The 13,677-nt window shown below is 46.1% G+C and overlaps 1 protein-coding gene across 2 annotated transcripts in view; it reads right to left on the bottom strand.

Annotated features, from left to right (window-relative positions):
- Positions 1-13,677, bottom strand: part of TNFAIP8 (TNF alpha induced protein 8) — a 137,507-nt gene that overhangs the window by 60,115 nt on the left and 63,715 nt on the right. Inside the window, exon 1 of one of the 2 annotated variants that reach the window (XM_007119636.3) lies at positions 1,516-1,892. The exons of the other annotated variant lie outside the window; for it this stretch is intronic. Within the exon in view, the coding sequence (XP_007119698.1) occupies positions 1,516-1,528 (13 nt within the window). The 5' untranslated portion in view covers positions 1,529-1,892. Of the gene's footprint in view, positions 1-1,515; positions 1,893-13,677 lie in introns of those variants that run through there. 2 annotated transcript variants of the gene reach the window in all.

Below are 13,677 nucleotides of genomic sequence, written 5' to 3'. Positions count from 1 at the left end.
AAGCTTCTCTATTGCCAAGATGACCACACTATTAATTTAACCTGCAATGAGAAGAGGTTCTGATGCTCCCCGTGCGTTTCAGCCAGTTCCACTAGATGGCAACATGGTCTGGGTGTGCTGGTATCCGCGGCTGACATTTACCAGCCACACAGAAGAGAGAAGCTCCCACACACCCCTCCTGTTCTCTGATACACTTCTCTCCTTGCCTCCTCTTCACTTTTAGCCTGGCTATTTTCAACAAATAATTTACGTTTGCTCCTAAATGGTGCATGCTTACTCGAATGCGTTTAATATAATCACTCCAGCCTTGGAAGTTTTATGTCCACTTCTTTCTGCCAAAGTACATTACTTACCCTAACCCCCGCTGTAGAACTCTACCCAAAATTCACTTCTCCCACAAAACCTGCCCAAGCAAACCTGGCTCTGATTCCAACTGTACATATGCCATGATATACAGTCACAGACACATAACCAGTTTTATATATTGGATAGAATGTGCCTATATACATATATAAAGAAAGCTGACAGACAATCACACACACAGCTCTGGGCATCTGGTAGGCAAATGTACATTTCATATAAAAGATGTGCAGGTGACCACGTTCCACATAACAGAAGTAGTCACGGCTCTACGAAATAGCATTGGCTGCCAGAGGTTCAATTCATGGGCCAAGAAACTAGATATATTAACACTCATCTATGTCTTCCAATTTCTAGTTCCTTCCTAGTATTCAACTTAAGGTCCAGAAAGTCTTCTGAGCAGAAAAATTTTAGATAAACCTCAACAAATATTATGTATAGACTTGAACAAGAGTGTGTAAATACCAATATAACTTTAAGGGCTATTTTAAAAGGCTCTCTTTATTTCAATCCTTGAAAACGTTTCCAATTTATCTTAAAATTAAGTTTACTTACAGAAGCATTAAGTAAGGCTGAAAACAAGCCTAAGGTATATTTTTAAAGTACAAAAGGCCTTATGTGTGGGGTTAAATCCCTTATTGGCTGTTAGAGGAAATGGTAGCAGCGATATTCTGACAAATCCCTACATAATGCGAGAACAGAAATAAACACCCTTGTGTTTGCAGTTCTCCTAAAGGTGTTACCGCCACTACCAGACCACTGGGATCCAGAGATGTATGAGAGTTAGTAAACACATATAAATTGTCAAAAGGAGAAACTTTATGTGAAAACGTTCTCGATCGGTTCAGAGCCCCATTTCTGAAACATTTCAATCCTTCATTTGTGTACAAACGAAACTGTCTACATGCAAACTTCAGATGCCATTTTTTCCACCCACAGTACTCAAACGTCCCTCAGCTTAATACCGCTTCTCCACACCCAGAGTCATAGCAAAAAAAACCCAAAACAAAACAGTGAACACAACCACTTTAAAGCCGTGACCAAAGATTATTTCCTTGTAGACAGCAACACCACAGAGTTTAGTCATCTGAACATTCTGCCAGATTCTGACAAAGATGTTACATCGAAGTTAGTCTGAGGGTACAGTTAACTCACGTAGTTTCAGCATATTTCCCCGTATCAATCAGAAGAACAGCTTCACAGAGTCTTGGTAGAGTCACACAGACCAGAGGAACATACACAGCCACACTGTTGATGTGTATTCTCTGGCATCCGTATCGCCTTCAGGGAGAGTCAGTCCTCCCCGAGAATAATTCAACAGAATTTATACCGTCCTTTCGAAGAATCAACCATAAGTTTACCAAACCAATGCACAGAAGACAGTGGTCAACAAGAGTCACTTTAAAAGTTGTTTTGCTTGTTATTCTGGGACCTGGTTTTCGTCACCTGTAGTGGAATGCATTATGCAGCCTTTAATTGTTACTCCAGAGAGGTCTCTGCATCCACAGTGGGACGGACTGGTTGCTGCCTGCACTTGCTACCTGTAAACTACGACTACACAGAGACACAGGGATTACCTGTGATAGGTGAACGGGAGATAGTTTCAAAATCAAGCAGAAACAGGAAGTCTAACGTTTCAACGTGCTAGGAAAGAGGAGCAGATACTTTTTTTTAAAAAAGGGAGTGGCCCTAATCATAGACGCCTAGAAGAAAGAAAATTTAAAAAAAACCTCATTCCTACCTGGCCAGTATAAACATGAATGTCTATTAATAGTAGGTATTGCTTAAAGGTGTTCTGGTTCTCAGGAAAACTAGAGAATAGAGTTTGGACAACATTGCTACTTAAAATCATTAGTCTTTTGCTTTTGAAGAGAATATAAGGTCTTCATAAAGAATGTATGTATGAGTGCACCCACGCACACGCAATACACGCATGTACATACATAGAGATATATGCACATGTACACTCTAATAGTCTCTTTAGAAGCTTATTTATTTACCTGGGCATTTGACAGTCATCATCACCCACAAATCTTTCCCCACCGGGCAAGGTTCGGCCAGTCTCACAAGGCCCACTTCAAGTGCACCCCCTCTCTAAATCCTTTTCCTGAGGATCCCAAACAGGCGTTAGCATCTCAGCCACTTCCTTTAACCACCACGGCACCTCGATTGAGCCTCCTTGGTAACGCTTTCTGGGTACCTCTAACAGTTGTCCTTCTATTATCTTTGGTGGCATACCTATCTTATCTTCAAATGTGTGGTAAGTTTGTTGATTTTATTTTATTTTTTAAAAATATTTATTTTCTTTATTATTATTATTTTTGGCTGCTTTGGGTCTTTGTTGCTGCACACAGGCCTTCTCTAGTTGCAGCGAGCGGGGGCTACTCTTCGTTGCGGTGCGCTGGTTTCTCACTGCGATGGCTTCTCTTGTTGCAGAGCATGGGCTCTAGGTGCGCGGGCTTCAGTAGTTGTGGCACGAGGGCTCAGTAGTTGTGGCTTGCGGGCTCTAGAGCACAGGCTCAGTAGTTGTGGCGCACAGGTTTAGTTGCTCCACGGCATGTGGGATCTTCCTGGACCGGGGCTTGAACCCGTGTCCCCTGCATTGGCAGGCGGATTCTTAACCACTGTGCCACCAGGGAAGCCCAAGTTTGTTGATTTTATTTTTATCTTCTGCAGCAGTAACACTCTGCCTTGAGCCTACTAGGTACTCAGCAAAAAAGATCCCAAGTGGAATGCAATGGACAAATGCTCTGGAGTCTGCTAGGTCAGGTTCAAATTCCTGCCGCGCCACTTCCTGGTTTTGTAGACTTGCAAGTTACTTCACTTCTCTGAACAATTTTGTTCTCTGTCAAATGAGAATAACATCATCTACCTCGTAGAATTGCTATCAAGATGTAAAGAGAACCATGTGAAGCAAATAACATATTGCCCGATTCACAGCAAATGCTCAAATAGCAATAAGCATTATTGTTGACCTGAAATAAAATGAAATGCCTATAGCGAATTCCCTGGTGGTCCAGTGGTTAGGACTGGGCACTTTCACTGTCGTGGCCCGGATTCAATCCCTGGTCGGGGAACTAAGATCCCGCAAGGTGCACGGCAAAAAAAAAAAGAAAAATCAAATGCCTACTACTAAATCAGGGAGGAGGCTGAAAGAAATACCAAATCAACACCAACTGACAAACATATTACACTTTTCTCATTTCCTTCAGCCAGCATTATCATGTGACTATGTGACTAACTCACAGAGGTTTGAGGTTTATACCTTAGAAACCTCCCTTTTGTGTTCCTTTGTGTTACCTCCCCAAATTCTGACTGGCCCCTTGATGCTATGACAACTTCATCAGGGACTAAGGGTCAAAGAAGATGCCAAGAGAAAACTCCTCCTGGAAGCGAAGGACTCCAAATCAGAAAGACCTCTCAAACCCCAGTACACTGGCAACTCCAAGGGTAAGTTACAAAATGTAAAGAGCAGAAATGCTTTATCTAAACAGAGGAAGCAGGGTCTCACATTTCCTTAAAATGTGGCCTCAGGGGTAGCTGCATGGCTAGGTGGCTACCAGGAACCACTCTGTCCACTGCTGTGAATAGCACAGCACAGTGAAGCTGCAGGAAGGGAAGGCAGCGGGGAGAGGTACACAGCATCACAGAAAACAACTGCCAACATGGCAGCACAGCCCTCACACATGCTCCAGACACAGTCATGGAAGTCCTGCCTGTGAGAGGCAAGGGCAGAGAAGGCTGCAAGCATTAGAGTCTCACGTATCAGTTGGTCACCTCCGTACCCGGGAGAACCAATTCTTGATTTTGGAGAGAGCACTCCAACAACGGGAGAATAAAAAGCAACAAATCTAGGGAATCCCCTGGCAGTTCAGTGGTTAGGACTTGGCACTTTCACTGCTGGGGCCCGGGTTCGATCCCTGGCCGGGGAACTAAGATTCTGCAAGCCACGCGGTGCGGCCAAAGAAAAGCAACACATTTGAATGGGCTACAGATCAGGCAGGATGTCATGTCCTTAAGACATCCCTCCTTCCTCTCTTACTTGAGACCAGAATGCCGAGGTCTTACGTATTCAGAGCTATTCAAAGTTTGCCGTTTAAAGCGGTCCCAGCAGTTGTAATTTTAAATTCTGCTCATCCTCCATTTGGAAAGAAAGAAGAATCATAGACAGAGGCTAAAGATTGGGGAGATTGTGGAACACTCAAAACTCACAGAATAGCCTTATCTAACAACGTATCTAACTCGCTTCAGTTGCCTTTGGAGATACGAACACAGCTCCCCTATGCTTCCCTAGGACTTGCAATTAGGACGTTCCTGACAGATCTAAGGATCAACAGTTGTGACAGTCGCCCAGTGCAGAAGCATCATCCGTGCCCTGAGACAGGGAGATGGGAGGCAACCGGAACGTCTATCCCTAGAAACCCTGCGTGATGGCCTAGTGGCCGAGGTCTCTGTCCAGATCCAGCCTTACAAAGGTGATTGTTGCTCAGGAGTATGCATGGCTCTCTCTCTCTTTCTGGTGAGCTCAGCTCTGCAGTTGAAGCAAGGTACCGCTCAGCACCCCAACACCCCCGGGAGTGCAACTGGCATTGCTGGTGATAGAGGCACTCCAGAGCTTGGCAGCGACACTAAATAAGGCGTCGTTAGGGAAGTCTGAGTGTGTCTTATGTGGTATTTCTTCTCCAGCTATCTGCAAGCAAGCACATGACGGTGGCTTTTAGAAAACCAGATTCTGCTCCTGAGTGTGCATGCTCTCCACATTATCTAGGCATCTCAGAGCAAGGCACTATCACTTTAATCCACTGTCTCCACACCCCGGGAAGGTGGGTGGCAAGCGCAATTTCAAAGAGGTGAAGCAGCATATGCAACAGGGCCCTGCAAGGTGGGGCAGGGCTGAGAAGAGAAGCCATGAGATCTAAGCCATGAGACCCAGGGTGATCTCCAGAACACGTGCTCTCTCTCTGGCCTAGTTTCACTGACTGCTTATTACACACCCCAGGAAAAACATTTCCTCTATGGCCACCCACATCCTCATGGCTGCGTGAAAATTTGCATTTCACCTGTTTATTTCAACAGATTCTACAGTCTCTGGGTCAGAACTGGAAATGTCTGCAAAACACCTTGATCTTTATGCTTTGGCATTCCCATATGCTCCCTAGCCCCTAGTGCATGATCTAGTGACTGCCAAGAGTAGTGCTGTTTTCTTTCCATTCGACCCTCCCCTTTCCCCATCAGTCCCATCTGGCCCCTCCTTTCTGGCCTTCTCCCAGCCACTTCAACCTCTCAATGGCCACCCTAAAACCAGAGAACTGAGCAGGGTCTCCTCTTTGATTCAACTTGCTTCCTTTGCCCATCCGCTCTTCTTCAAGGAGGAAGGAGTCATTGGCAAGGGAGGAAGGCACACTAAAGGGGAATTACTCCAGGGGACTCAGTGCCTGAGACTGGTAAGGTGCTCCAGAAGCGTTTTCTGGATGTTATCACAGAGACAGCGGATGGTCAGACTCACCCTCTCTCACCCAAAAGGGCCTGTGCCAGCATAGAAGCGCATAGTTTATGCCTGGACCTCGGTCGGGAAATCCCACTAGATGCCGAGCAGCATGCATGATTTCCCTACATTCGCTCAGCCCTCACCGAAACCCTGGGAGGTGGGCACCATTATCCCCGGCTTACAGGCGAGGAAACTAAGCTCCATAAATTTAACATACCCGCTCAGTGCAATGCCAAGGTAGGAACATAAGGATCTCATTCCAAATCTGTTGGCTTTTATCTCTTCATATCATATCACGAAATTGTCCTTGGTTCACCAGACAGAAAGCACAAATAGGGGACTGTCTGGAAAATAAAGAGAACACCTGGCAACCCACCTTTCAAGGTTGGGCAGAGAAGTGAGTTCAACAGTGGGAACGGGAGCTGCTGGGGGCCAGCCCTGGCCCCAGAGACAGGGCGGGGGTGGAGATTTCTCAAGTCCATCCTCACATTGACTGCACTTTGCAGCCTCCTCCAAGATGGGCTGCATAAAAAATAAGTGTGGGAAGGCAGACTTTTCTATCACATAGTACGTGTTTGTAGGTCTTAACGATACATTTTATAAAATGTTACTCAGAAGCAAGCAAACAAACAAACGAATAAATAAATAAATAACCGCTTGGCTGGTTAGCAGTGCAGTGGTGGCGAGAGTCAGATCTTAGGACTCTAGAAGGAGCATGTATGTCTGTCTTCCTATGATGCAGGCTCCAATCTCTCTTCACACTCGCACTACCAATGAAAACACTAAATCAGCCTTTACAAAGCACAGAAACACCCAGCACCTGTTGCAATAAATATGCTGGCACTTGAATGTGGTTTATTTTCTGCTGAGCTGAACATACACAGAGTCCTGACATTTTATAGCATTCTTCCATTGCAAACCTTCATGTGAAACTGAACACGATCCCTTGTAATAAAATACTAAACGAATTAAACTCTAAATTTGCCAAGAAAAACTCTCCAGTGGTAGAGTTAATTTCTCTATAAATTTCTAGAATTTCTAGTTAATACACAACATATACTTCCCAAGCTGAATTCCTCATCCTCCTTCCCTGGCCAAACCTGATCATTTCCCTCCCTCTTTTAACCTCTGTGGATCCCATCATCACCCTGTCAGCCAGTTATCACTGATTCCTCTCTTGGTTTGGATGGTCTCTCATTCGCCAAGTTCTGCTGTCTTTCCATCTGTGCTTCCACCATTCTCATTTGGATTCTGTTAAACCTTTTGCTTTCAAGGTGGCAGAAGGTTATTTTCTTGAAAAGACAGCTTTCTAGAGAAGGCCATCAAAGCAGTTCTACTCTCCATTCTCCTTTAGAGGACAGAGAGCTTTTTCATTTTGTAGTTTTACCCATGCGGCTATTTGGAAAGCTAAATTTAAAACAACAACAACAGGGCTTCCCTGGTGGCGCAGTGGTTGCGCATCCGCCTGCCGATGCAGGGGAACCAGGTTCGCGCCCTGGTCTGGGGGGATCCCACGTGCCGCGGAGCGGCTGGGCCCGTGAGCCATGGCCGCTGAGCCTGCGCGTCCGGAGCCTGTGCTCTGCAACGGGAGAGGCCACAACAGAGGGAGGCCCGCATACCACAAAAAACAACAACAACAACAACAACAACAACTTTCAGAAGTGTTTCAATTTAGACAGCCATTAGAAATTACAGCATGTCTTGAGTAAAGTTTCTGCTTGATTTTTGCCCCCAGGAAACACACACACCAGTTTTGACCATCTGCAGGGGAAGGATGATTGTGTCACCCAGCTCTGGGCCTCATCCCATTTGTACTCAGAGCCCCTCCTGCTCAGGCACCCACCATCAGCGCTTGTCTTCCACCCCATCCTCCTCCATCTACAGCTGAACATATTTACCCAACGACAAGCTGACATCAAACAAGCTTCTTCCATGTGGTGACTGAGGAGTAGACACTGGCCAGCAAACCACCTCTCACCTCCTGGAGAGATGTCGGAGCCCCGTTTTCCCTTCCCACTAAGCAGTCCTCTCTTACAGATGAGGAGGGGCCACTGGAGCCCAGAGTTTCCTATCCTGTCGTACATTTCTGTCTCCCCTCCTCTATCCTCTCGTCACCCAAAGTCCTTCAGGACAATGGAGAGCACATGGGCTATTTTAATCTGGAAAATGCTCACTAATACAGCAAAAGGAGGGCTTCCCTGATGGCGCAGGGGTTAAGAATCCGCCTGCCAATGCAGGGGACAAGGGGTTCGAGCCCTGGTCTGGTAAGATCCCACATGCCACGGAGCAACTAAGCCCGTGAGCCACAACTGCTGAGCCTGAGCTCCAGAGCTCGCGAGCCACAACTACCGAGCCTGCGTGCCACAACTACTGAAGCCCATGTGCCTAGAGCCCATGCTCTGCAACAAGAGAAGCCACCACAACGAGAAGCCCGTGTACCACAACCAAGAGTAGCCCCCGCTCACCGCAGCTAGAGAAAGCCCGCATGCATCAACGAGGACCCAACGCAGCCAATAAATAAATAAATAAATTTATATGGAAGAAAAAATACAGCAAAAGGATGGGCTGAAACGAAATTCAAATGCCTCCTTACCCCAAAAGAGCCTCTCTTCTGGGCTCCGTATCTCATCTTCCCATCAGCCGTTCAGACTTGAAACCTCAGTGTCATCGTGGACCTCGCTCTCGTCCTGCCAGCCACCAAGTTCTCCCATTTCCCCACTCTTGCAGTGCCCTTCTGCCTCCCCCTTGTTCCAGCCCCAATGCCCTATCCTATCTCAGGCCTCATCCGTTGGCCTCAACTTCCTGTTCCTTTCACTCACTTGCCCTCATGGCACACCTTCTCAAAGCACAGCTCTAGCACCAAGACGTCACTATCTGTGCCTAGAATTGAGTAGAAAAAGGGCTTCCCCATCCTCACTTTATGACATCACTCTCCGATGAGGAATGTGCAGTGCTTCCCAGCTGCTCATGGACCAGAGTCCACTCTGTCAGCACAGGATTTAAGGCAGTCCCCAGTCCTGCCCCCATCAGGCTTAGCGCTGTTCTACTTCCAGGTCCCTGCTCACCCGCTTTCCTTGGCCTCTGGGGTCCTTTCCACCATCATCAGCTACAAAACACTGCCAGCCTCCCAAGGTTCCGCTCACAGCAGGCCTGTCATGATGCCTGCAGCTAGCTCCTACTCCTCTGTCTCCCATGCAACTTCAAAGCTTCTTTACCACATTTAGCCCGTTTTGCCCCAAGGGAGAGCCACTGCTGTATACATCTCATCATCCCATTACACTGTACTTCCCTAGGCAACAGGGAGATTTCTTCATTCATTCAACAAAATTAACCTGCATTTACCTGGGACTTCCTGCATGCCAGGCACTGACTTAGGCACTGGGCACATGGTGGGAAATAAAACACATGAACTGACATTCAATGGGAGCAAGATCTGGCAGCCAAGTAAACACATAAATAACTAAAGGACAGATTTCAAGAGGGGCGAGGATGGAAATGAACAGGGCGTTCTGATGGAGACCACTCTGGCAGAGGTGGCACCGGAGGTGTATGTCAAGAGCTAGAAGAAGAGCAGGAAAAGCAGCGGGGGGAGCAGGTGCTCAGCCTGAGACAAGACAAGCTTGGCCCACTCCAGGGAGAGGAGTGGAAAGAGGGCCAGTGTGGCTGTAGTGTTGGAAGCACAGGAAGAAGCAGCTGGGGGTCGTGCAAAGGCCAGAGTAGGTAGGGCCACACAGGGCATGGTAAGAAGTTTATACTCTATGGTGGGAATGTAAAACAGGACAAATGTCTGGAAGGCAAAGCGGCAATAAAGATCAAAACCTTCAAACTCCACATGTACTTTGAACTACTTCCAAGAACACATCCAATGAAACAGAGACAAGTATGGACAGCCGCTACGAGCAAGGGAGTTGCGTGATGTTATGACAATGGTGAAGGTTAAAAACAGCTCATCTGTCCAAATAGGGGACTGGTTAAGTGAATTATGGCATGTCTATACAATGGCACGTAAGACAGCCTTGAAAAATGATTTTGTAGAGTAATTAATAACAGAGAGCTCTTCACAAAGGCTACAGAGCAATAGAAGAAAGAAATCACATTAAGTACTATACAATTTTTGTAGAGAAAAACTACAGGCATACACAAAACAGCCCGGGGTAATATTCACAAAATGTTTGTTTCTGAGTGCTGAAATTAAGGAGTAACCTTTTTTTTTTTCATTTTTCACTTTTTTGTCAAATTATAGTAGATAAAATACACTACACTACCATGTGATGCTTTTGCAATAAGGGAAAAAGGTTTTCAAAAACCTGTTAGTAACAAGAAGGTATAGCAGGGTAGATTTCCTCCAAATAATAAAGGCTGCTGATCAAGAGATGGCCAGGGCAATCTTCTGTCTTTTTAGGGAATCTTCAGAGCAAAACAGAAAAACAAACAAACAAACAAAAAAACTCCCTAGAACTTCAGGCAGGAAGTGTGTCATTCCTTTCTTGCTGATCGCTGATCGCTCTGACTCACCACTGACTGTTAGGCCCCTCGGATCCTCGTTTTAAAGAAGTTAGAAGATAGAAGAGGATGAAGACTTGGAAACCTCACCCAGGAGCTCCCAGCCCTGGGGCTGAAGTCTGAAATGCCAACCTGGATCTTCTAAGGAAAAAGCCTTTTACCGTTCTTCTTTAGATTCATTACAACTGAGATCAACAGTCTCACTTATATTATTACAGGTTAAACACGATTACATTTTTGTCTATTTCTTTTAAATAAGATTTACTCTGCAAGCCCCAAACACTCTGCTGTGCGTAAGCCTTCTTCCCAAACAGGTTTGAAAATGTAATAAACTATTCAGACAAGTCACAACAAGTCTCAGGTATTCTGATGCCGGCTTACGCAAGCCCAAGTTGAAAAAGTTAACCGCAGAGGCCCATTCAGCCAGTGTGCCTCCCTGCTGGCCACTGGCTCACAAATGCGGTTTGGTTCCCATGTCCTGTTTGGCAGCCTCCTGAGCTCAGCACTTAACGGCCACTCAGAGAGCACAGATTGGAAATGATTTGCTAGCAGAATCCCACATACTACTTTTAGTTCTGTTTTTAACAACCCTGGAAGCCACGGAGCTGAGGGAAACATATACACGGGACTGTACACAAAAACCGAATTTTTTTTTTTATTCTGGAAACCTTAGAAATTTTAAGATAAATTAAATCAGCATTTGAGGACACTAAAAAACATTGAAAATCTGAACCCGTTTTAAAAAGGCTGTTAATAGCGATATTTCAAGCTTAAAAATAAAATGACTTCACTTGCTAAAAAAAAAAAAAAAAAAAGAATTTGAGGACACTCACAATTACAGTCCAGGGCCTCTGCCTTCCCACATTCATTCAACAATATTTATGTAGGCCTTACTCAATGGTAGCCCCTGGGGAGGTAGGAGGGGGTATGAAGGAGGAAGGAAAGGAGCCAGATACTTCCAAGATATTCTAACAGCTATGGTCTACAGGTTATTAAGGATCTTATAAGGCCTATTTAAAATTTTAGACTTTATCAAAACTCTAATAAAGTGTCTTAAGCAGGGGATGACACAATCAGATGGATATTTTATAAAGACCAAGAGAAGCACAGGGAACCAGACTGGTATGGAGGGGGGAGTAGGGGGGCATGTGGCATGTCAACTGTCCTTAAGGGAATCTAGGTAAGAGATGATGGTGGTAACCTGGTCTTAGTTGGTGGCAGTAGGCTGTGACAAGAAGTGTACAGATTCTACAGCTATTTAATGGGAGAACTGATAATATTGGCAATTGATTGATGTACAGGAAGATGCCTTCCAGGCTTCTGGATAGTCAATTGGATCATCTACTGAGGGGAAAACTCAAAGAGGAAGTAAGTTCAGCTTACTTCCCATCAAATTTGAGTTGCCTGTGAGATATCCAAGTATTGATAAACACTTTACAACTGGACAGACAAGGCTAGGTTAGGCTTGAAATATAACTTTGGAAGTCATTACCATGTAGAGACTCTGAAGGCCTAGGAATGGATGGGATCATGAAGGGAAAGAGTGGAATAAGAAGGGCAGACGGGGCTTCCCTGGTGACGCAGTGGTTGAGAGTCCGCCTGCCGATGCAGGGGACACGGGTTTGTGTCCCGGTCCGGGAGGATCCCACATGCCGCGGAGCCGCTGGGCCCGTGAGTCATGGCCGCTAAGCCTGCACGTCCGGAGCCTATGCTCCACAACGGGAGAGGCCACAACAGTGAGAGGCCCACATACCGCAAAAAAAAAAAGAAGGGCAGAGAACCCAGACAAAGCCCTGAGAAATACTGACATTTAAGGGATGGACAAAGAAGAGGAAGGAGCCTGCAGAGGAGACTGAGAGGGGACAGAGAGAGAAAAGAAGGAAATCAGGAGGGTGGATTGTCAAGGAAAAGACTGCATATAGAAACCAGGAGCAGTAGGGATTTGTGCTGAACCATCAAGAAGGAACTGAATGGTGGCCATGCACCCACCATTTAAATGCCAGATGCTGCTTGACTTCTTCCCCACCCCTTGATATTTCTGGAGTCGTCTGTGAGCAGGCAGGGCCCAGATGGGAGGCAGCAGAAGAGAGAAGGTTCTGAGATAAACCTGGCAGGAGATTCTGGCCATAAGCCAGCGTGGTCTGCTCAGGAGCTGGAAGAGGGGCTAAGGGCCACAGAAGTGACAAAACACAAGGTTACACAAGTGGCATTCTGTTGTTCAGTCAAAAGTGTTTACTGAAAAAAAAAAAAACGTATTTACTGGTCATCTACTCTGTATGGGCACTGCTTGCTTACAGTGCTGGGGACAGAGCAGTGACAAAAGTTCTAGTGAAACAGCCAGAAAAAAAGGATGTCAAGCAGAGATAAATGCTGTGGAAGGAAAAAATAAACTAGAAGAAAGGGAGAGGGTGATTGGGAGAGAGGAGCATTTTGGATGGCATGGTATCTGAAGAGTGAGGGAGAGAGCCAAGGAACGAGCTAAGAGGAAGGGCCTTCCAGGCAGAGGGAAGGGTAGGTGCAAAGGTTCTGAGGTAGGAACAAGCTTGGAAGAGCTTGAGGAGCCAGCAAGGCAATGTGGTCCAAGAGGAGTGAAGGAAGCAGGGGTGGTAAGAGATGAGGTTGGAGAGTTAGGCCGAGGCCAGGTCAAGGGAGCCCTCTAGCTCAGGGTAAGGAGGGTGGACTTTATTGATTGTGATGGGAAGGCACAGGGGGAGTTAGAGCAAGGGAGTGACACGGTCTGATGGGTTTTCTAAGAGCACTCTGACTACATGAAAAGCAGCTGAAGGGGGAGGCAAGAGCACAGGGGGCGTTAGGAGGCTACTGAGGTCATTGAGATGAGAAACGGTGGTAGCAGGAGAAGTGGTGAGATGTGGGATATGCTTTGGAAGAGAAACGAACAGGACTGGCTGTTGGACTAGCTGTGAAATGATGAGGGATCAAGATGCCACCGAAGCTTTTCGCCTGAGAGCTCTGTATACAAATGTGTTGACAGAGAAGGACAAACCCAGGAGAGGAGCAGCTTTGGGTGAGGGGAGAAGGGTGGCGGTGGAATCAAGAAGTCTATTCCTAGAGGAAATTTAAAAGAGACAACAGAATCACCACGTCTGGAGTTCGGAAAAGACGTGTGACATACGTTAACTTGGGAGTCATTAGCTAGAATTTGGTATTTATTCCGTGGGACTAGATGAAATCACCTGGATTCTCAATCCTGGCTGCATGTTAATATAGCCAGGTAACAGAATCAAAAACTAACAAGCAATACAAAATGTGGAGAAAAAGGAACTCTCCTACACTGTTGGTGGGAATGTAAATTGGTGCAGCCACTA

This window comes from Physeter macrocephalus, chromosome 8 (genome assembly GCF_002837175.3).
Source record: "Physeter macrocephalus isolate SW-GA chromosome 8, ASM283717v5, whole genome shotgun sequence".
NCBI lineage: Eukaryota > Metazoa > Chordata > Mammalia > Artiodactyla > Physeteridae > Physeter > Physeter macrocephalus.
Note: the sequence above shows the minus strand (reverse complement) of the source record. Positions and strands in the feature narration are given on the sequence as shown.